At 41.7% G+C, this 24,255-nt stretch overlaps 1 protein-coding gene across 2 annotated transcripts in view; it reads right to left on the bottom strand.

The window, feature by feature from the left end:
* The window catches only part of LOC126236917 (protein regulator of cytokinesis 1-like), a 231,708-nt gene that overhangs the window by 185,954 nt on the left and 21,499 nt on the right, over positions 1–24,255 (bottom strand). For both annotated transcript variants that reach the window (XM_049946571.1, XM_049946572.1), the window contains exon 2: positions 9,551–9,668. In XM_049946571.1, the coding sequence (XP_049802528.1) occupies positions 9,551–9,668 (118 nt within the window). The remainder of the gene's footprint in view (positions 1–9,550; positions 9,669–24,255) is intronic.

Genomic DNA, 24,255 nt, shown 5'->3' with positions numbered 1-24,255 from the left:
AATTCCTACTCCAGACAGGGTGACCCCCAGAGCAATTTACTCACTTTGGAGGGCAGAAGCAGCCAAATGTATGATCAGAAAAACAAGATGGCTGACACTGCCTGAAGGTGACCTATTTTCTTGTGCTTTAGACGTTCATTTATAGGGTAAGTTTGAGCCTTTTTTATTGGTATTTATTTCTAAATAAACCTTGAAGGGTTCTTAATCAATGTTAAATGTTTATTTGATAATATAAAACACACAAATACATTTATGATTTAAGTAGAAGAGATTTACCTGTCCCGTTCCATCATAAAATCCTGTATTTATTAGTTTATTACTTCCTATTATTTATTAAATTAATAATACCTTCTGTTACTTCTACATATACAAAGTGGACAATACACACTACAAATTGTATTTAATAACATAGTGTTTATTGTTAGAAAAATATAACCTGAACATTTTTCTGTTGCATCACATTATTCAAATATTTTGTAGAAACTTATGAATTGGATATTAAGTGTTTGCAGGGACATATATACAATTGATTATATTAATAATTAAACTCTTAAATTTGAAGTACAACTTTTACTTTCAGTATCTGAAACAGTAAAATTACAATGGTCAAAACAGCTGCAGAGAGACAGAGCGAATGGTGAAGATTAATAGAATGTGAAGAAGAATTTAAAGAAAATGATTAAGAAAAATTGTCAAGCATAGGGAGATTCAAAAAACTTGCAGCAAAGTGGGAGGAAAACTTTTCAGACAAAATTAGTAGAAAATAAGTCCAGCAAACCAGGATTTACAACAACTCAAAGCAAAGGAAAGCTGTTAGAAGAATCTTCAGGTCACTCACAAGAAGTCCTTCAAAGGCTTCTGCTGTGATGAAGGAACTAGTTAACACCTGTGAAGTAGCATTATCGCCAAAGAAACAAAGACGCCAAAATAGTAATCAAATTTCTGGGATGGAAAATGAAGTTCAACAATTTTCCCCCAAAGAGGCGATGTTTCAAGACAAACATCAGGCAGAAAAGATGCCATAATTGTGAGACAAGATAACATGAAAACCAAATGTCAACAGATACATACACAACTATTGCAAAACCCTGTCAAATTTTCAAAAATGAACACCCAGACATCAAACTTGGAATGCCAAAATTTTTTTCACTTAGACCAAAATTTGTTTTTCCTCTTAGTGAGATGACACAGCTTAACTGTCTGCGCCGTTACCATGAAAATATCCAATCGCTTCTATGAGCTCTGTCAGGTTACAGAAGAGAATTTTCAACAAAATTCTCTGATTTGATATCACTTTTTGTTTTTAGTGATGAGAATGAAAAATGTATGACAAGTAACCCCCTATGAACCATGGACCTTGCGGTGGTGGGGAGGCTTGCGTGCCTCAACGATACAGATAGCCGTACCGTATGTGCAACCACAACGGAGGGGTATCTGTTGAGAGGCCAGACAAATGTGTGGTTCCTGAAGAGAGGCAGCAGCCTTTTCAGTAGTTTCAGGGGCAACAGTCTGGATGATTGACTGATCTGGCCTTGTCACACTAACCAAAACGGCCTTGCTGTGCTGGTACTGCAAACGGCTGAAAGCAAGGGGAAACTACAGCCATAATTTTTCCCGAGGGCATGCAGGTTTACTGTATGATTAAATGATGATGGCGTCCTCTTGGGTAAAATATTCCGGAGGTAAAATAGTCCCCCATTCAGATCTCCGGGCGTGAACTACTCAAGAGGACGTCGTTATCAGGAGAAAGAAAACTGGCATTCTACGGATCGGAGCGTGGAATGTCAGATACCTTAATCGGGCAGATAGGATATAAAATTTAAAAAGGGAAATGGACAGGTTAAAGTTAGATATAGTGGGAATTAGTGAAGTTCGGGGGAAGGAGGAACAAGACTTTTGGTCAGGTGAATACAGGGTTATAAATACAAAAGCAAATAGGGGTAATGCAGGAGTAGGTTTAATAATGAATAAAAAAATAGGAGTGCGGGTAAGCTACTACAAACAGCATAGTGAACGCATTATTGTCGCCAAGATAGATACGAAGCCCATGCCTACTACAGTAGTACAAGTTTATATGCCAACTAGCTCTGCAGATGATGAAGAAATTGATGAAATGTATGCTGAGATAAAAGAAATTATTCAGGTAGTGAAGGGAAACGAAAATTTAATAGTCATGGGTGACTGGAATTCGACAGTAGGAAAAGGGAGAGAAGGGAACATAGTAGGTGAATATGGAATGGGGCTAAGAAATGAAAGAGGAAGCCACCTGGTAGAATTTTGCACAGAGCACAACTTAAATCATAGCTAACACTTGGTTCAAGAATCATAAAAGAAGGCCGTATACATGGAAGAAGCCTGGAGATATTGACAGGTTTCAGATAGATTATATAATGGTAAGACAGAGATTTAGGAACCAGGTTTTAAACTATAGGACATTTCCAGGGGCTGATGTGGACTCTAACCACAATCCATTGGTTATGAACTGTAAATTAAAACTGAAGAAACTGTAAAAACATGAGAATTTAAGGTGATGGGACCTGGATAAACTGACTAAACCAGAGGTTGTCAGGAGTTTCAGGGAGAGCATAAGGGAACAATTGACAGGAATGGGGGAAAGAAAATACAGTAGAAGAAGAATGGGTACCTCTAAGGGATGAAGTAGTGAAGGCAGCAGAGGTTCAACTACGTAAAAAGACGAGGGCTAGTAGAAATCCTTGGGTAACAGAAGAAATATTGAATTTAATTGATGAAAGGAGAAAATATAAAAATGTGGTAAATGAAGCAGGCAAAAAGGAATACAAACATCTCAAAAATGAGATCGACAGGAAGTGTAAGATGGCTAAGCAGGGATGGCTAGAGGACAAATGGAAGGATGTAGAGGCTTATCTCACTAGGGGTAAGATAGATACTGCCTACAGGAAAATTAAAGAGACCTTTGGAGAAAAGAGAACCACTTGTATGAATATCAAGAGCTCAGGTGGAAACCCAGTTCTAAGCAAAGAAGGGAAAGCAGAAAGGTGGAAGGAGTATATAGAGGGTCTATACAAGGGCAATGTACTTGAGGACAATATTATGGAAATGGAAGAGGATATAGATGAAATGGGAGATACAATACTGTGTGAAGAGTTTGACAGAGCACTGAAAGACCTGAGTCGAAACAAGGCCCTGGGCGTAGACAACATTCTATTAGAACTACTGACGGCCTTGGGAGAGACAGTCATGACAAAACTCTACCATCTGGTGAGCAAGATGTATGAGACAGGCGAAATTCCCTCAGACTTCAACAAGAATATAGTAATTCCAATTCCAAAGAAAGCAGGTGTTGACAGATGTGAAAATTACCGAACTATCAGTTTAATAAGTCACAGCTGCAAAATACAAACTCGAATTCTTTACAGACGAATGGAAAAACTGGTAGAAGATGACCTCGGGGAAGATCAGTTTGGATTCCGTAGAAATGTTGGAACACGTGAGGCAATACTGACCCTACGACTTATCTTAGAAGAAAGATTAAGGAAAAGCAAACCCATGTTTCTAGCATTTGTAGACTTAGATAAAGCTTTTGACAATGTTGACTGGAATACTCTCTTTCAAATTCTGAAGGTGGCAAGAGTAAAATACAGGGAGCGAAAGGCTATTTACAATTTGTACAGAAACCAGATGGCAGTTATAAGAGTCGAGGGACATGAAAGGGAAGCAGTGGTTGGGAAGGGAGTGAGACAGTGTTGTAGCCTCTCCCCGATGTTATTTAATCTGGTATATTGAGCAAGCAGTAAAGGAAACAAATGAAAGTTCAGAGTAGGTATTAAAATCCATGGAGAAAAAATAAAAACTCTGAGGTTCGCCGACATTGTAATTCTGTCAGAGACAGCAAAGGACTTGGAACAGCAGTTGAACGGAATGGACAGTGTCTTGAAAGGAGGATATAAGATGAACATCAACAAAAGCAAAACAAGGATAATGGAATGTAGTCAAATTAAGTCTGGTGATGCTGAGGGAATTAGATTACGAAATGAGACGCTTAAAGTAGTATATGACTTTTGCTATTTGGGGAGCAAAATAACCAATGATGGTGAAAGTAGAGAGGATATGAAATGTAGTATGGTGATGGCAAGGAAAGCGTTTCAGAAGAAGAGAAATTTGTTAACATCGAGTATAGATTTAAGTGTCAGGAAGTTGTTTCAGAAAGTATTTGTATGGAGTGTAGCCATGTATGGAAGTGAAACGTGGACGATAAATAGTTTGGACAAGAAGAGAATAGAAGCTTTCGAAATGTTGTGCTACAGAAGAATGCTGAAGATTAGATGGATAGATCACATAACTAACAAGGAGGTAGTGAATAAAATTGGGGAGGAGTTTGTGGCACAACTTGACAAGAAGAAGGGACCGGTTGGTAGGACATGTTCTGAGGCATCAAGCAATCACAAATTTAGCATTGGAGGGCTGCGTGGAGGGTAAACATCGTAGAGGGAGACCAAGAGATGAATACACTAAGCGGATTCAGAAGGATGTAGGTTGTAGGTTGTAGTAAGTACTGGGAGATGAAGAAGCTTGCACAGGTTATATTAGCATGGAGAGCTGCATCAAACCAGTCTCAGGACTGAAGACCACAACAACAACAACAACAACATGACAAGTAAGTGTGAACTACGTGATGTACAGGATGTATCTCGCAAGTTTAATGAACTCTCAGAGAATACAAATGATTGAACATAGTACAATTGGAAAAATGTGGAAGAGAAGATTGATACAGTTTTCAAAGAGCTAATCAGCAACATACTACACTTTATTATCATTGTATCTTAGTAAAAATGCAAAATAGCTACTTCTTAGAGAAAGCATTGTGCTTTAAATAGATTTCACTGAAAACTATTCAGTACGGCAGCAAGATGAAATTCAGTCTGCACACTGCGGTTCACAACAAGTCACATACTCACAACTGAGGGCTGCATGACTCCTGCTGTTCTCCAAAGTTATGCTATAATCAGTGACAAACTCTCTCACAACAGATATGCTGTTAATGCCTTTCTATAACATCTACAAATTAAGTTTCCAAATGTCATAGTTATTGACGTATTTTCAGATGGAGCAGCCGGCCAGTTCAAGCAACAGTGTACATTATGCAACATTACCTTAATTCAAGAGGAACTGCATTTCTTATTAATATGGTATTTCCTGGCTACAAGCAATGATAAAGGCAGTGTTGATGGTATAGGTGGAGAATTAAAACATCACGTGTGGCATGCTGTGTTGAGTGGAAAATTCAATGTCACTGATGCTAAATCATTTTATGAATTTGCTCAGGAAGTTTCAAAGTCCACCATTGTGATGTTGTGTACAAAAGATGAGGTGCAAATACAAAAGAGGTGCTTTGATGAAGCCATGGAGCATATTCATGCAATTTCTGACAATCAGTGCACAAAGTTAAAGGTGTTTGCCATACACAGTATCCTACACCAAACATTCTCAAATCAGTATTGAAACTCAAGCTTCACTTCCTACAAGGAAAATGCCAAATGAATGATCCTTTTGTTGTGGTTAATTTTGCTGCCAAAAGAGGAATCAAACAATTCATAAGCTAAATTTTGACAACTGATGGAGATGAGTATGAAATTATGTTAGTGAGGAAAAATACAACAGACTAAAAATTTAGTTTTAAACGTAATGATATGTCTTGTATACCACGATCTGACATTGTGAAAGTTCTTTCCACCCCTGACATGACAATCGTCACAGATATTTCTTTCCTGTATCATAAATGTAAGAAATGTATCCTGTTACTCCATACTGTTGACTTTTTTTTTAATAAAAATCCATGTAATGTACTAAATAAGCCACTTGTTGGAAAAAAACCTCACTTTCATTCAAACTGAGAAGAGGATAATCACACCTGTCCCTTTCTGTCATATTGCCTGCCCTTTCCATCACAGAAATATATACTTTTATTGTCTAAAAAGTATCCAACCTTTGGCCAGAAAAAATATTTCGAATACCTGACTGGGTTGGGGCCCTAATACTCTTCAAAGTAGGCCCCCTTGTGCTTGCGCACACTTAGTCCACCAATCCTTCCACTGCCGGAAACACCTACACAAGTCTTGTTTTGGAATGGTGCTCAGCTCTGTCATTGTGTTCCACATTCTCTCTTCTCCACTCCCAAAACGGGACCCTTCCAGTGGCGTCTTCAATTTTTGAAACAACCAGAAGTCGCAAGGAGCGATGTCTGGAGAGTAGGGAGCTTGGCGAATGGCTGTAATTTCATGTTTGGCCAAGAATTTTTGGATCAAGTGGAATGAATGTGCAGGGGCACTTTCGTGATGATGTTGTTCCCAGTTTTTCGCTGTCCACAAGTCTGGTCTTTTGTGCTGAACTGCATCACTGAGTCACCAGAGAACATGTTGATAATACTCCTTTGTCACTGTTGGTCCTACTGGTGCGTCTTCGTGATGCACAATTGCACGGACATCCATCAAAGCAGACAGTCAGCAACATCTGGATTTTGCTTCGCACTTGCCGCACTTTCTTCGGCCTTGGAGACTCAGGATGCTTCCACTGTGACGACTGTATTTTTGTTTTTGGGTCATACCCGTACACCCATTACTCTCCTGTCATCATGGTGTTCAGAACCCCAGGATCAGTGTTGGTGGTGTTCAGAACCCCAGGATCAGTGTTGGTGGTGTCCAGAAGGTCCTGTGCAACGTCAAAACGGAGGTATTTTTGTTCCGGTGACAACAATTGGGCAAGAATTTCACAGTCCCTCGGTGCATGTTCAAATCATCATGCAAAATTGCATGTGCAGAATCTTTACTCACTCCAACCTCTTGGGCAATCTCCTGCACGGTCAGACAATGATCTGCCATCACCAAATTTGCACCCTTTCAAGAACAGCAGCACTCCGAGCAGTTTGGAGCCTGCGAGAACGCTGGTCACTCTCCGCCGATGTGTAGCCTTTTTTTGAATCAGTTGAACCACTCCTTAATTTGTGTTACAACCATCCCATCTTCTCCAAACACCTGCTGAATCTTACGAATTGTTTCGCTTTGAGAATCGCCAAGCTTCTGACAAAATTTGATGCAGTATCTTTGCTCAACACTTTCAGTCATCTTGAGAGAATCGGTAATCCAACAAACACGTTGTTTAACACTTCACTCAGCGACCAACAGGCAGCAACTGACCCGCTGGAAGGCAGGGACAAAATTCACACATGCGCATAAAGGTCTCTTCCTTTACTGTGTACAGTAGCGCCACACTATCGTCTCTATTTTGGGCAGGAAAATCAGAAGTCGAATACTTCTAGACAGATCTCGTATTAGTCATTTGATCTATTGCATTTATGTGACTTGCACACCCGATCCCTGACGCATCACTAATAAAAATTGCCACTATCAATAATTTGTTTTCACAGAATTCCATCCAACATTCAGAAGGATGGCATTACTCATTTTTCTGAGTCCCGTTCCATCTTATATGTGATTGTTTATAAATTTGTTGTATTAAGTGAGTTACTGCTTTGTTTTTCATTCTATAATAAGAAATGATACTCTTTTTACTATAGTACACTAAGCTTCAACATATATTAACATTTAGTCTCTTAAAAAATTAAAATCACACAGAAAATTTATGTGATTGTCCAGTTCTGTTACGTCAAATGGCTTTGGATATTCTGAACTAGGCATGAAGATGCAGCTTATAATTAGTGTGACACTGTTTTCATTTGGTTGGAGTTTGTATGTTTGAGGTACTCCTGAAGCATCGTGTGGCGACGTGGGGTCTCCTTACGATGTTCTTGCATCATAAACAGTGCTTCTTCAGAGTTTGCAATGCCGTGCGCCACACCATGGAACCCTTCTGGAGAAATTCTTTGCCAAGGAGGTTCTCATCAATCAAATAATAGAAGGAAGATACAATGCCACACATTTCAGTTGGTACACAATTGATTTTTGAGAAAATCTTGATTTTCTTAAGGAATAATGTGATATTCAAAGATTGATACATGTACAATAAAGAAAGTCGTCATTCAGTATATGGACTTTCTTTCAGTAGCTTGGAAACAGCATAAGAAGAGTTTTTTGAGAGTTTGCAGGGTTGTCTCCAAATCAGCACTGGAGCCTAACTGCAAAAAGTTGCACTTTGTCATCTCAAACCCTCACACTATTGGAGTTGCTACAAAAGTAAAGAGAGCTTTACTGTAAATTTTATAACAGTCAAAGCCTCACAGACAAACAAAAACTAAATTAAGTCAAAAATATCATAAGGAGAGCCGTGTATGAAGTGTTCAAAGAATTCGAAAGTAAAATTTTTTGACTTGACACAAAATCCTAAGAAGTTTTGGTCTTGTTAAATCAGTAAACGAATCAAAGTGAACCATCCTGACACACTGTGACCATAATGGCATTGAAGAAAGGAAGACAGAGAAAAGGACAAAACAGTAAACTTTTTCTCCAAAACTGTTTCACAGAGAAAAATCGCATTTTAAATTGTCCCATGAATGACAAAACGACATATCAAAATGAGTGTTTATGTGATGGGAAGAAGTAAGGAAGGAAGATTAATGTTTAATGTCCTGTCAACAACAATGCCATTGGAGATGAAGCACAAGCTCTGGTGAAGGAAGGCTGGGGGAAGGTAATCGACCATGCCCTTTCAATGGAAAAATCCCGGTATTTGCCACATATGATTTAGGGAAATCACAGAAAAACTAAATGAGGATAGCTGGACAGGGATTTGAACCATTGTCCTCCATCTACGGAATAGGAAAGTGACTGAAATTGCTCAATGGAGGAAAAGCCACTGGACGTGACAGGATACCAACACGATTCTACAGAGTACTCAAAAGAACTTTCCCCTCTTCCAGCAGCAATATACAATAGGTCTCTGGAAGAGCAAAGCATTCCTAGTGATTGGAAAGAAGTACAGGTCATTCCTGTTTTCGAGAAGTGTCACTAAACAAACATGAAAACAAACTATAGTTCTATATCTCTCTCATCTGGGTCTGCTGTAGAATTTTGCAACATGTCTTATGCTCAGGTAGTATGACATTTCTGGAGACAGATTGTCTCCTCTGTAGGAATTAACAAGGGTTCAGAAAACGGCGGTTGAGTGGAACTCAGCATGCTCTGTTCATCTTGAAGACACAGAAAGCAGTAGAAAATGGCCTCCAGGTTGAGGCAATGTACCCTTGGCCTCCAGAAGGCATTTGACACACTTCATCACAGTGTAGCCTACTGTCAAATAACACGTGAAAAGTTTACAAACATAAAATTAGAGAGATTCCCACCCACACAGGGGCCTACCAGCAATCGTTCTTTCCGCAAACCATTTGCAACTGAAAGAGGAAAAGGGGGAAGCAACAGTGGTGCACAAAGTAGTCTCCACCACCCGCTGTAGAGTTACTAGCAGAGTAGAAGTGTAGATGTGGTACATTCTAAGTTTGTAACCTGAACATTAATAACAATAATAATACATTAAAATAATTAAAATAATAAAGTAACAGAAAAACAGATAGGCTTATAAAATAAACTGCCTGCAAGGAGTTAAAAAATTGTTTTATTACCTCAATTTCTTTCTTAACCTCATCACCACGCTTTGCAACATCCTCTGCATTAAACCCACATTCTGCCCACAGCGTCTTAAGATTTTTGAGGAAGGCGCTATTCGATATGTCTGTCACTCTGGAAATAAAAACAAATTATGACAGTAATGCTAGCGTGATACATTTTTTTTTAAATCTTTCAGTGTAGCACTTTTCGGAGCTACCTGATGGACAAAAAGCAATGAATGCCGAATTAAAGCAGTAATGACTAGATCAGCTCCTGGACAAGACAAAGGAGAGAAAATAAATATTGTCTTTAGCAAGTTAAATGCATGCAATTGAGAGTAAAGCTAGGACAACATTTTTTGGTTTACATGATGACAGTAATTACATCAGTGCTAAACACAATGAAAAACTTAGTACTTTTCCTTCTTTGGTTGTGAACATCAATTTTAATTCCCACAACAAAGTACTTTTGCAAACCTAACAATCTCGAAACCTTATCACGATCAAGAGCAAGTAATGCAACAGATTAAGTTTTTGCGACAGTTTCCTTGGATAAAATTCATACATGATAAACACATCATATCAACTAAGCGGAACATCACAAACACCACTGTGGCTATGGCAAATATTGCAATCAGCCTCACTGGAACAATTTCGCCATGATTTCTGCACAACAATGCTGTATTACCATTCCACTGCCTAGAAAGCCAATTTGTTCTGGTCCACATCACTACCAACATTAAATACAATTATATGGTGGTCAAACTAAATGAACATATGACTACAGAAGTGCAAGGAATCTTGATTTTATCAAGCACAGGGAGTAATGGTGAAATAAAATGGTCATTTATCCACTGGATGTCCCGATCTGAGGCCATCCCAGAGAAGATTTTGCGTATGGCATGTTTGAATGCAATCATACAATTTCCAATAACTTAAATCATCAGTGGACAATGCCGTACATGATGACATATTGCTGGAAAAGAAAGAAAGAAAGAGCTAACTTTATAGTATCTAATTGCCATCTTGACAGACAACTGATTGTACACTAAGCAAAATCAAATGATGGAAAGTCTGTGTTGGAATATCAACAATATTATAAAAAAGTGTAGATTGCTACTCACTGCAACAGTGACATGTAGAGTTGCAGACAGGCATCATGATAAGATTGTTACCTATGGGCTCTTGGCCAAAACCACCTTTACAAAAGAGAAACGTGCACACGTTCAGGGAGGCAAGCATACCTTACACACACGAGCGCTACCTCTGGCCAGACTGTAACAGAAATGTATTGAATGGTAGCAACAATCTGGGGTGGGGGCAGGGAAGGGGGAGGGATAGCAGGGTACAGGTGGGGGGAAAAGAATCAGTGCCACCTGGTGGAGTATGCAGGGACTAGGAATGGCAGGGCAGGGCTGACAAGCACGGCATCACCAGGCTGTGGCAGAAGCAGAGGAGTTGGTGATGGTTGTTGTTGTTATTGTTTAGGGTGCAAAACAGCTGAGATCATAAGCTCCCATGTCATAGCTTAAAAATGTCAATTACCGGATGAAGTTGAAATCAATAATACTCAGAGCCTAATCGAATTGAGTAGAGGGATACTAAAAACAATCCGTTCCCCTTTGAGAGGGATGCTCAAATTGTTGAAAATTAAATGTCCTTTGCTGTATTACTATGACAAATAAAAGTCAACACAATCTACAGCTTGTGCTGCATCTGCTAAAATATCTGATAATGGCAAACATACATTAAAATATACACGGTTATAAAATTGGCATTGGGTCAGAAAACTGTGCACTACCATTGGTTGTTGCAGTAAACACAGAGTGGTGCAGGGTCTCCACTTGGCAAATGATGGTGACTGAAGCGACAGTCCCCAATGTGCAGCCAAGCTAAAAGTGTCTCCTCATAACGAGAGGGTTGAGAGGAAGTCGTCCAAGCTATTGGGAGATTTTTAATTTCCCTGAGTTAGTTGCCACATAGATAATACCAGTGCTCATGACAGAGGGACAAAATGTTTCAACATTGTGGCAACACACAGATCATCTGAAGGGACAGAACAGCTAAAAGGCCAAGATAGTCTAACTGCAGCCTTGGTAGAAGCATTGATAGCTTCATTGCCCAACACTCTGACGTGACCAGGAACCCACACAAACATCTTGTTGGCTCCATCATCAATGAGCGAGTGAAGGCATTCATGGATTCGTTGCACTAAGGGGTGGTATGTGTATAGTGCACAGAGGATCTGGAGGGCACTAAGTAAATTGGAACATAATACCCAATTGAGAGGCCTGTGCCATCAGATATACCCAAGGTAGTCGAACTGCAGCCTCGCCAACTTCCTTCCCCGACACTCTGGCGGGACCAGGGACCAACATGAACATCATGTTTCTCCATCATCACTGAACGAGTGGAGGCATTCATGGATTCATTGTACTAAAGGGTGGTATGTGTACAGTACACAGAAGCTCTGGAGGGCACTAAATAAATCTGAACATAATACCCAACTGAGACGCCTGTGTCGTCAGACGTACTGGGTGACTTGATAAGAGAGCATTAAGTTCTGCAATAAAAATTGAGCATTGGTCTAGAAGACGATATCTAAAATATGTGTTACCAATGTCAAAGGTGCACCTGACAGCACAGCCAGTCTTAGAGCCACCAGTGTAGACAAAGGTGTCGTCTTCAAGTTGTGTGAAAAGTTCAAGAAACATAACAATAGGTCGAATCTATTAGAGTTGTGTCCTTGGGTAATGAACTAAGTTCAAGATGAACATGGACCTCAGCATGAAGCAAAGACAGTGAAGGATTCTCACCCACCTGGAACATGGCAGGTAACTTAAGGTTAAGCTGCTGAAGCAGTATTTGAAAGCAAACTCCAGAAGGAAACACAGAAGTTGCGCTTACCTGTTATTGACAGTCAAGGGAGTCATCAAAAAAGGACAAACAGGATGGATGGTTGGGCACGGAGGACAGGTGGCACGCATATCTGTTGACAAGAACATCATGCCAGTATGACAGTGGTAGTTCAGTAGTGTCTGCATACTCATAACTGGGCTAATGTAGAAAGCTCCAAAGGCCAAATGTATGCCTCAATGATCGATTATGTTGAGACGGGGTAAAATGGTGGTCATGCAGATGAGTAAATGAGACAACTATAGTCCATTTTTTGATCAGACATGGGACTGGTATAAGCGGAGATGGATTTTCCAATCCGCTCCCCATGAAGCACCGTTTACAACACGTAGGATGTTTTGAGATTGGGTACAGTGTGCTGCCAGATAAAACACGTGGGAGTCCCTTCAAAGTTTCCTATCTAGCGTGAGCCACATGAATCTTGTGGTTTTGACAAATGAAAGAGCAACTGAACCAAGATGTAAGGGCAGTGGAAGAAACTCCTTACGCTGCCAGAGGTCCAGACAGGAAGTTTTTTCAGTGGAAAAGTACAAGCCATTGTCGATGCTCCAAGGGTAAAGATGGTCAAGACATCACGTAAGTCATCGCTCAAGTAAACACATCCAACGAGAGCTGCAGTAGATCGCAAAGTCATTGACGAAAAGAGCCTGAGATGCCTGGCAGAAGGCAGTCCCTGATAAGGACAATTGCTACGGCAAATAAGGCTACGCTCAGCACAGAGCCCTGAGACACCCAATTCTCTTGAATAAAAGTGTTTGATATAGCTGAATCCACACCTACTCTGACAACCCAGTCTTTTAAAAACTCCTGGACAAAATGGGGCAAGCAGCATCAGAAGTCACACATATGCATTGTACGGTCAATGCCCATCCTCCAGCAGGTATAATGAGCCTTCACTAAATCAAAAAGCACAGCTACAGTCTGGCATTTCCACAGAAAATAGTTCATACTGTGGACTGACAGAGTAATGAGGTGATCAACTGTAGAGTGGTACTTGTGAAATCCACATTGTGCATTTGCTAGCAAATTCCAAGACTCAAGCCACCATACCAGCTGACCACTGATCATGCATTCCATTACCTTGCAGACACTGCTGGTGAGGGAAATTGGGCAGTAGCTGGGTGAAGATATTTGTCCTTACCAGGCTTGGGTATAGGAATTACAGTGGCTTCACACTAACATCTGGGAAACACATTGTCCATACAGGTGCAATTATACGTACAATGGAGAAAGAGCTTGTCGTCAAGAGAAAGGTGCTGCTACATCTGAATGTGAAAATTGTCTGGTATTGATGCGGAAAATTATGACGAGGTTAGAGAACATTCAAGCTGCCTCATAGTAAAAACAGTATTGTAGCATTTGCAATTCTGAGAGGGGAAAGATACCTCCCAAACCGCCTCTGCTCGTTTCCAAGGTACAAAGGTGGAATGGGAATGCGCGGAGATCAAGATCTCTTCAAGGTATCAACCTAAGATTTTGGAAATATTAATAGGATCCATAATGACATGGTACACTACAGTTACACCATGAATGGGGAGATGTACCCACGCCAGGAATCTGGAGCTTTACCTCATTTCCAGAAATCTGACATAGGTTACTCCAAACAACAGCCAACTGAGTAACATGGTCAAAAGAATTACTAAAAGACATCCAACTAGCTTTCTGCTATCTCTGATAATGTGATGGCTTTCAAAGACATGGAGAGCACGTCTCCATTCGCAAACCATGTTGCACCATTCCTCAGTCCATCAGGGGACTGGAACACATCACAGTAGCAAAGAAGTTCGGGGGGGTGGAATATTCTGTGGCAGTAAGAATAACATTTGTAAGGTACTCTACCTGATTATCACTGCTGCAGAATTCCTGTTTATTTTAGATTGCCAAACTGTGCATTGCAGAACAAGAGATCCAGGTGCAAGAAAGTGTGTGTGGAATCTGGGGGGGGGGGGGGGGGGGGCTGAGGGGGGGGGGCTGAGGGGGGGGGGAATAGATTCGCCAGTGTTGAGAGAAATGAAAGTAAGCTAAATGAGAATATCTGCCAGGAGAGAGTTACTTGGGCAGGTCCTCTGACAGCGCCAAATGGAATGGTAGGCGAATTAATCACAGTTGAGGGTGTTGAGTGGTAATCTACAGTACATCTGCGCTGGCAAGACTGGATGACTGGGGTATGTCAATATTACAAAGAAAAAAGAAACACATCAAACACGTACATACACACAAAATTCTAGCTTTCGCAACCAATGGTTGCTTGGTCAGGAAAGAGGGAAGGAGAGGGAAAGACGAAATGATGTGGGTTTTAAGGGAGAGGGTAAGGAGTCATTCCAATCCCGGGAGCGGAAAGACTTACCTTAGGGGGAAAAAAGGACAGGTATACACTCGCGCACACACACACATATCCATCCGCACATACACAGACACAAGCAGAATGTCTGCTTGTGTCTGTGTATGTGCGGATGGATATGTGTGTGTGTGCACACGCGAGTGTATACCTGTCCTTTTTTCCCCCTAAGGTAAGTCTTTCCGCTCCCGGTATTGGAATGACTCCTTACCCTCTCCCTTAAAACCCACATCCTTTCGTCTTTCCCTCTCCTTCCCTCTTTCCTGACGAAGCAACCATTGGTTGCGAAAGCTAGAATTTTGTGTGTATGTATGTGTTTGTTTGTTTGTGTTTCTATCGACCTGCCAGCGCTTTCGTATGGTAAGTCACATCATCTTTGTTTTTAAATATATTTTTCCCGCGTGGAATGTTTCCCTATTATATTCATTACAAAGAAAAAAGGTATAATTGGGAGGGAGGGGGGGGGGAGGGAGGGAGGGAGGGAGGGAGTGGGGGGGGGGAAGAGAGAGAGAGAGAGAGAGAGAGAGAGAGAGAGAGAGAGGGAGAGAGAGAGAGAAACGGACAGCAACAGCTTGTAGTAGGGTGTTCAATGAAATAGTTTGGCTATGGAGACATCCCAAATGGGCATCATAACCCCCATGTGAGCTGGAGTCCCTTCCTTAAAAGCAGGATGGAAACATACTGGAATGAAGTTTAAGAGGACAAAGCAGTCTTGAGGGTGTAATTTCATTTCTGAGAGGCATAAAACAACTGGGCATTGTGATTGCTACAGCAGCCCAGTCAGCTGACTCCAGGGTGGAGAATCTGTTAATGATTCACACCGATAAAATGGAGGTCGGTTGGACAGAGGTGTCACACGGATTCACTGTTGCAGAGGATCTCCGAGCTGGAGAAGGGGAAGAACATTTGTGTCTGTTCACCTTCTTGGTACCTTTGCATTTGTCAGACATGGACCCAGACATTTGCTGACTTGAGGTGCAAAAAAGTTGTCTCTGAAGTCTTACTTTCTACATTTCTGTCGTTCTGATTGCGTCACAGGCGCCTTCACCAGTGAGGACAAACGATTTTTGGTGTCTTTAACAACTGTAGTGGATGGAGGTGAGGCTGTCACCTTATTAGTAGGTGATTTCACAACCGTAGCACTGAAATGGAAGTTGCAGATCTGTGTAATTAATCTTTCATGGGCTGTGACATAACAACAATGGAAATGTAACTGCTGGTTAGTGGTAAACAAGGCTTTTGGTTAGCTGACATTTTGTGGGAAACACTGAGGGGTGCCTTTTTCTTCATCCAAATCTCTGACCAGTTGGCTTGTAGAGGCACATGGGACATTCATGAGATGAAGCAGTATGGTTGCTATTGCAGTTGATTCAGCAGGGACGATAAGGTGGGGGCAATCTCCCTCATGAACATCCTTGCCACGAGTTACACATTTGGCTGCATTTTTACAGGACATCTGAGTATGGTTATAATGCTGACATTGGTAGCAATACATTGAGTTTGGTATGTAGAGTCTGGAAATCACTTCATAGCCCACCTTTATCTTCGAAGGGAGCTCCACTCGATCACACGTTAAGAAAAGGATGCAGGTAGACACGAATTCTCCATCAACCCTCTACGTAACACATTGGGCTGTGGTTATGCCTTTATTGGAGAGATAATGTTGTCTATCTCGCGCAGTCATACCATCAAGGCAGCTGAGAGTATGTGACACCACATGAAGAATTCCGTGTTTGATGATTCTCGACAAGAACAGAGTATCTGTGGAAGAGCGTAACCTTAAGCAGTTTTTTGTGCTTTAAAGGCATTATGTCCCTACGAGCAAAATTCCATTGTGTAAGCAAATTTAGGACTTAAGTGAGCCTACAATTGTGTCCACACCTTTCTAAATGATAAACGGGTTCACTGAAGAAAAGTTTGACCTCTTCCTAGGCGTGATGCCATGAGGTAGCAGAGTTCAACTGGAAGATTCATTATGACTTTGGCCTCACTCCATTTCCATTTCTTACATGGAAGCTGTGTCAATGAATTTGATGTACTCATCACAGGTGAATCCCCCACAGTTGCTTCTTCCTTCTGGGAACCCCCACAAAGGTGATCACACCTGCCTTAGGTAACTGTTCACACGTTAGGTCACACCTCCCGAACTCCAGACGTGTGGACCACTCGGCAATTGGATAGGTAACAGCTACGGAAATCACTTCCCCCTGGACCTGGACTTTATCAGGGGGGGAAGCGCAAGCCCTCCCTGTCAACCTGGGTGCTGGGAGTTATGCGTTACCCAGTGATTATTTACGAGTCAACCACATGAGCCGGCCTTCAGGCACACAGAGGAAGAAAGACAAAACAGGAGATCTCAAATGCCAAGGTAGAGGAGGGACAGGAGAAGTGAGGAAGAAAGACAAAACAGGATATCTCAAATGCCAAGGTAGAGGAGGGCAGGAGAAGTGAGAAAAAGAAAGTGGAGAGAGAGAGAGAGAGAGAGAGAGAGAGAGAATAATGAAACCTACGTAAGCCTTCCAATACTTTCGTAAGTTTCGGTTTCCCAATTTCACACAAAACGTGTTCTCCAAGGAAGGGGAGAATGAACAGGAGGAGGACAAGACATGCAGCACAGAAAAGGAATGACAACAGCAAGGACAGGGAGCCATGTTTGACACATAAATACAAAAAGAGTTGTAACTCGACTGGTGGAGGGGAGGAGACGGGAGGTAACAGAAGAGGGACACACCCCATACTGGCAATCAAAGGAGTCATCAAAGGAGGCGGCATAGGATAGATGGCCAAGCATGGCAGACAAACGGCATGCATACCCACTAAGGAGCACTTCACGGCAGAAGGACAGTGGTAGTTCAGCTGCTTCAGCAAACAGACTCTCAGCCAGGCTAGTGTAAAATGTGCCAGTGGCCAAACAGATATCATGATGGTGGATAGTGTTGAGGCGGTATAAGTGGGACAGACATGCAGATGAATAAACAAAGCACCCATAGTCTAGTTTCGAACGGACAAGGGACCGGTACAAATGGAGGAGGGTGGTTCAATCTGCACCCCAGTAAGTACCACTGAGGACACTTAGATGGGAGGACCAAGAGAGCTTCCTATCGAGCATGAGCCCCAGGAATTTCGTAGTTTCAATGAAAGGAAGAGCAACACGCTCAAGATGTAAAGATGGTAGGAGAAACCAACTGTGCCGTCAGGAATTCATAAAAACTGTTTTGTCAGTGGAAAAACGAGAGCCATTGTCAATGCTCCATGAGTAAAGGCAATCGAGACATCACCGAAGAAGTCCGTCAATGCGACAGGTCTGTGGAGAATTGTAATAGATGGCAAAATCGTCAACAAAAAGGGAGTCGGAGATGCCCAACAGGAGACAGGCTATTATAGGTTTAGTGGTAATAGCGAAGAGGATGACGCTCAGGATGGAACCCTGAAGCGCATCATTTTCCTGGAAAAAGGTGTTTGACAAGGCAGAACACACACACGCCTTGAAAACTCAGCCTTTTAAAAATTCCTCAAGGAAACGGGGCAGGCGGCCACGGAAGCCCCACGTATAAAGAGTATGGAGGATACCAGTTCTCCAGCAGGTGTCGTAGGCCTCCTCCAAATCGAAAAACATGGCCACAGTCTGATATTTCCACAGAAAACCATTCAGGACATGGGTGGATAAAGTGACAAGATGGTAAACTGCAAAACTGCGTACTCGAAATTCACAGTGCTCCGTGGTTAGTAAATTGCGAGACTCAAGCCACCATACCAGCCGGGCATGAAAAATACGTTCCATAACCTAGCAAACACACGTAGTGAGAGAGAGATGGAGCGGTAGCTAGGACGAAGGTGTTTGTCCTTATGTGTCTTGGGTATGGGTATGACTGTGGCTTCACACTAGCATCTGAGAAATGTGCCCTCTGCCCAGATGCAGTTGTCATAAGGGTGATGAGGGAAATGGATTCAGAGGAGAGGTTCTGGGAAGAGCCTAAGGCTTTAAACAAGAATTTGAAGTTATACTGCATTTTTGGGATGTTATCACTCAGGCAGAGTTCATACGTGAAGGCAGAAGCCTTCCGCCAGGTAGTCACTGCGATTCATAACAATGGTGACATCTGCAAATAGGACGATTAGAGGATGATTAGGTCAGGATCTGTTTCGTGATTATGCATGGCTGACCATTCTTCTGCTGGAAAGCTGGTGTGCTGATGTTCTTAGGATGGGACCTGGGAAATGATGGTGGGGCCAAGTTGGAGGTAAGGAATTCTTGGAAAGTGACCAGCGGGAATGTGACAATCGCCTGCTTTATTTTTCTTCGTTTGTTGTCCTCGGTGTCGATGTACTGCGCTGCTATACTGGCTGAAAAATGGGGGGTGGAAGTCAAACACGGACTACTTTAAATGATGAAGCCAACAGGTGCACATTTGTGTTTCACAGTTTATAACTTTAACTGTTCACAACCCCTGAATAACATACAGTTATATGGTCAGTGCACTATTGTTTAACTTTTGATAAGTCTCATTAACAGGTTTCAAGTGAACATCCACATATTGCTTCAATAGTTTACTGTTGTACATCTATGAGCAGTAACGACCTAACCACACAGTTCACAAGTCTTGCAGAATATTGCGGTATGCTTGAACAGACACTGTCATTGTTTTACCACACAGCCTAATTGTATTACACTTATTTCACAGTTAATTTGATGCAGTGTTGTTCTAACCAACACTGAAACTCTGACGTGGACTGACTGTCTTGGGACAAAAAATCGAGCCCTTATATATCCTCACAATAATAGGTACTGAAACTACACATTGTTTGAAGTTAAATTTACAGAAATCACAATTAAAACTTAACTCATTCGATTAACTGAAAACATTGAAAAATTAGTTCTTTTTAACAGTTTCTTCTACTACAAGAGGTAGGCCGAATTATTTGTTTAAATGATGAAATTAACAGATATCGTTACACAAACAATACTTTTGAGAAAACTGTCACTTACTTTGGAATTAATTAAGAGCTGGATTTGCTAACATGTTTTCAAATAGAGCCAAATAGATCCTTTAAGATACTATTAGTTGCATCTCCAAATGTTTATAATCAGTACAGAATTTATATTTGTTTATAAGGCAACAACAGAATTTAAGTTACAAAACAATTACTGATTTCACCAGATAACAAAACATACTAACTAGGAATAGTTTAAATAAATTAGAAAATCAATTACATACATAAAATGAAGCACAAAATTATATCTGGTGTTATATTCTTTAGAACTGAAGGCCAACCTTTCTCTTTTATGAAAATGCAGATTATACTTACGTGTGTTAATGGTAATTAATTCAAAAACGGAAAAAAGAATTTTAAGGAGACAGATGTAAAAAACAAGACTGAAAGTAAAAATTCCCCAGCTTGCTTTGTCACAGGGTGGTTGTGAGTGAGGAAGTGAGCGTGGGTGGGTGGGGAGAGAGGGCAGGGGGACGGGGAGCGGGGACAAGAGGATCACCATTGGACAGTGGTGTGGAAATGGCACAGGCAGTGTTCAATGTTGGGGTTAGGTTTGCTTTCATTGGAAGTATTGGTGGTGAAGAAGTGTTTCCACTGCACAGATCGGAAGGAGGAGAGTAGGTATCTGACAAGCCCAACACCTAAACTTTGGTGTAGAGCTGAAGGTGAGGCCTTTGGATAGAATTGAAACTTCTGTAGGGCTGAGGATTTTGGTGGAAAGGTTAACAACAGTGTCCTGGATTAGCGTGATGCTGGAAGGGAGTTTAGGGGGGATGTCCACATTGGAAAGATGAGAGAGGCAGGGTCTGGGCACTATGGAGGGTTGATGAGGAGGAACATTGTGAGCAGTACAGAGATTGGATAGTGGTGCCCCAAGTTGGCAGTACGATGTCAGCAGGCTGCATACCATATGGTGTCTGGAAATTTCTTTCAAGTGCTGGAGTGCAAGGGATTCAGAGACGTGATATATGTAGTGGGAACTGTACAGTACCAGTATCTTGCAGAGGGAGCAGAAGTGGTTCTGGGGTGCCTGTTTCATGTAGATGTGATTTTGCAGATCCAGGTTTTTGAGGGTTTGTGGGTCGAATCTGAAGAGGTGAAGGTCATTGTGAATGGAGGGGTAGGATTTAGAGAAAGGCATTTTTATGAATAAGCAGGTGGGGTGGGGGATCAATGGCTTAGGCGGCATCAGGGTTGCCACAAGTTTCTCCAAGTGAAATTCCCCATTATTTCCCTGATTTCCAGACAAGTTTTAGCATTTTCCCTTACCAATTTTGAGATCTCAAGGGTAAGTTAAGATGTAAGTGGATAATCTGTCTGCAACTATGGTACAAGAAACAATAGTGCAAACAAGGAAACATCTGAAAAAACTTGCAAGCAGATGGCTGTTCCTGGTGTGAGCAAAAATCTATAGTACTAACATCAACATCTTTTCCAATGAACTGTTTTTAGATGGAGAAAGCAAGCCAAATGACATGTGTGTTTCATAAAGACCACTGATGTTTTATGGAAATAAAATTTGGTGCCAAAAATACGCATTTCCTTGGAGTCACAAAACAGATTTAAAATACCTTCACTGATTTCGGAAACAACCTTCGAAAAAAGTAGGCCTCTTGAAAGAAGTGTATACGGTGGGGAAGAATTGTTTAAACCAACAATGTAGGTGACCGCCAATAAAGAGTTGGTTCTACTATGTTCGTTATTATCTGTTATTACCCACTGTTGTACATATGTTATTTTACATGTATTTTGTGATTTTTCTTTCAAGAAATATGAGTATATAGCGTACAAACCGCCAGCGACTGACACAATTTTCTTCTTCTTATTGTCCATACTTTTTAACATATAAACTACTTCTGAAGTGCCTGATGTGTACTAGAACAAATACAATGTCTATAAAATGCCACACTGTAACAATGAAATCCATTACCCATGGCCTCTGACCTGCTGAGGAGTACCACACTCCTGGGTCCACGGATAAACCATGAAAATACCCTGCATTATGCCACACGCAAAGAGACCCGGCCTACGAGTGGATTGGTGAGACTGATCCGATCGGCAGACCAAATCCATTACAGATACCTGCAGAAATGGCCCGTCCTGGAAATACACTTGTGTGGCCAACTATTCAAGAGCTACAGATAGCATGCTGATGAAATGAGACCATGGTGATCAATCCATGCAACAGATTATGTGTTCAAATACTTTGGGAATCAATAATAATGAGAATAGGTAGCAACTCACTGTAAAGATGATTGCTGAGCCCCGGACAGGCATGTAGAAAAGACAATCACACTCACAACTAAATTTTCAGCCACAGCTTTTGTCAGAAAACGGGAGCACACACACATTCACACAATAATTCACACACACTCACACACATATGACTGCCATCTTGGCTGCTGCGTCTGCAGTTCCTGAGGATCAGATCCAGACAAACCACTCCTCATGCCTCCTTGCCTCTCATTGGCGGCTGCTAGGCTAGTGGCAAGAAGTGGTGGCAGCACCGACTGCAAGCCGAAGGGAGTGGTAGGAAGGAGAGAAGTAGTAGTAATGAGGGAACAGGGAAGCGGTGCAAATGCTCAGCTGCACCCAGTCCGTGACTATGTATGGCACCTCAGTAAACAAACCATTTCACCTACTGAGATAAAAATGAGATTTGTCCAGTGTCCCCCCCCCCCCAAAAAAAAAAAAAAATAAAAAATAAAAAAAAAGTAAAATATCCCTGACATGTTTGAAATTCCCTGACTTCCAGAACCTATGGTAATCCTGATCATTTAAGGTACAGAATGTGGGACTGGGTTTTAGGCAGGTAAAGGGATACTTTTCAGAGCTGGTGCAAAAGATAGAACAAGGGTCCACTGTGGCAGGGATGGCACTGGGTAAATGTGAAATGATAGGAAATGAACAAATGAAGGTATTGGGTGGTTGTAAGCAGAGCTAGATAACAAGAAGAGACCATTGCTGGGAGAAAGTGGACGACACGTTGCTAATCAGTCTCTACCATTGTTCCCTCAACTCTGGTGGAACCCACTCAGGAGTTGAAGTACACCTACACTAAGCTCGTTAATATAGCTTTTGAAGTCTCCAATGACAACACTGTTCATAACATCTGGGACTTCAAAGGATTTGCAATCAAGATTGATCGAGAAAGATTAACGAAAGGAAGAGTGTCTTTTACATGCCTGAAGACCAGGACTAATAGTCAGCCTCTCTCAGAAATCCACTAAGTGCTGCTAACAATTTTCGTAATACTGAAAGGTGTTTTGCTACAGTGGATAAGACTATTGTGAAATAATGACCTGAGCTGTGCTTACAACATTTTAATATTGAGTATATTATCAACAAGAATGTAGAACTGATTTCCATGGAAGAATCCGCGTGTTCACTACAAGAGATGACATGTGGTTGGTTTAAAATAACAAGAGAAAGGAAGAACCAAAAGAATGACAGAAGGACAACCAACACTACTATAGGCAAAAAAAAGTTTGGCAATCGCGTTTGCGTCGGTAGATAACACGCCATTTATGTTAACACCGGGAACACCTGTTGGGGTCTGGTACCCGAAAAGACGTTTGATCTTTGCCCAGACTTTGGAAGGTGACGTATGGCACCCAATGGTTGAGACACATCTTGCCCAACACTCCTGCTTCCGTCATTTGATAAGTTGGCGAACACGAGCACGGAGCCATTTAAATGCTATGAGGTGCTCCAGGGAAGGGTGCCACTTACGCCGCTGTAGAGCTCGCCGACACTCCTTAATTGCTTCAGCGACTTCCAGCGACCATCAAAGGGACTGTCTTTCACTGGGGGCACCCTAAAGAGCGAGGGCTCATGTTTTCTGCCACAGAAATGATTGTTGTAGTCACCTGCTCAACCATCACATTGATGTTCCCGTGTGGGGGAGATTCAACAATGACAGCAGAGGTGAAAGTTTCCCAGTCTGCCTTGTTTAAAGTCCATCTGGGCAGGTGTCTGTGGGCTTGACACCGGGGCAGTGACAGGAAGATGGGAAAGTGGTCACTACCACACAGGTCATCATGTGCTCTCCAGAGAATAGATGGGAGAAGTCCTGGGCTGCAAATTGATAAATCAATGGCCGAGTAACTACCTCGAACCACAGTGAAATTTGTGGCGGCCTCAGTATTTAAGAGGCAGAGGTCGAACTGAGACAGTAAAGTTTCGATATCTCTGCCTTGGTCAGTAAGCACGGTGCCACACCACAAGGGGTTATGGGCATTAAAATCTCCCAAAAGTAGGAAAGGTTTAGGGAGTCGACCAATTAGTGCACTTAATACATTCAGGGATACTACACCATCTGGAGGAATATATACATCACAGACAGTTATTTCCTGTGTCGTCCTTATTCTGATAGCCACAGCTTCAAGAGAGGTTTGAAGGGGTACAGGTTTACTACAGACTAAGTTTAGGATATAAACGCAAACTCCACCTGACACACTATTATAGTCGCTGC

The sequence above is a fragment of the Schistocerca nitens genome, chromosome 2 (genome assembly GCF_023898315.1).
Source record: "Schistocerca nitens isolate TAMUIC-IGC-003100 chromosome 2, iqSchNite1.1, whole genome shotgun sequence".
In the NCBI taxonomy this organism is placed as follows: Eukaryota; Metazoa; Arthropoda; class Insecta; order Orthoptera; family Acrididae; genus Schistocerca; species Schistocerca nitens.
This window is presented reverse-complemented; position numbering and strand designations above follow the sequence as displayed.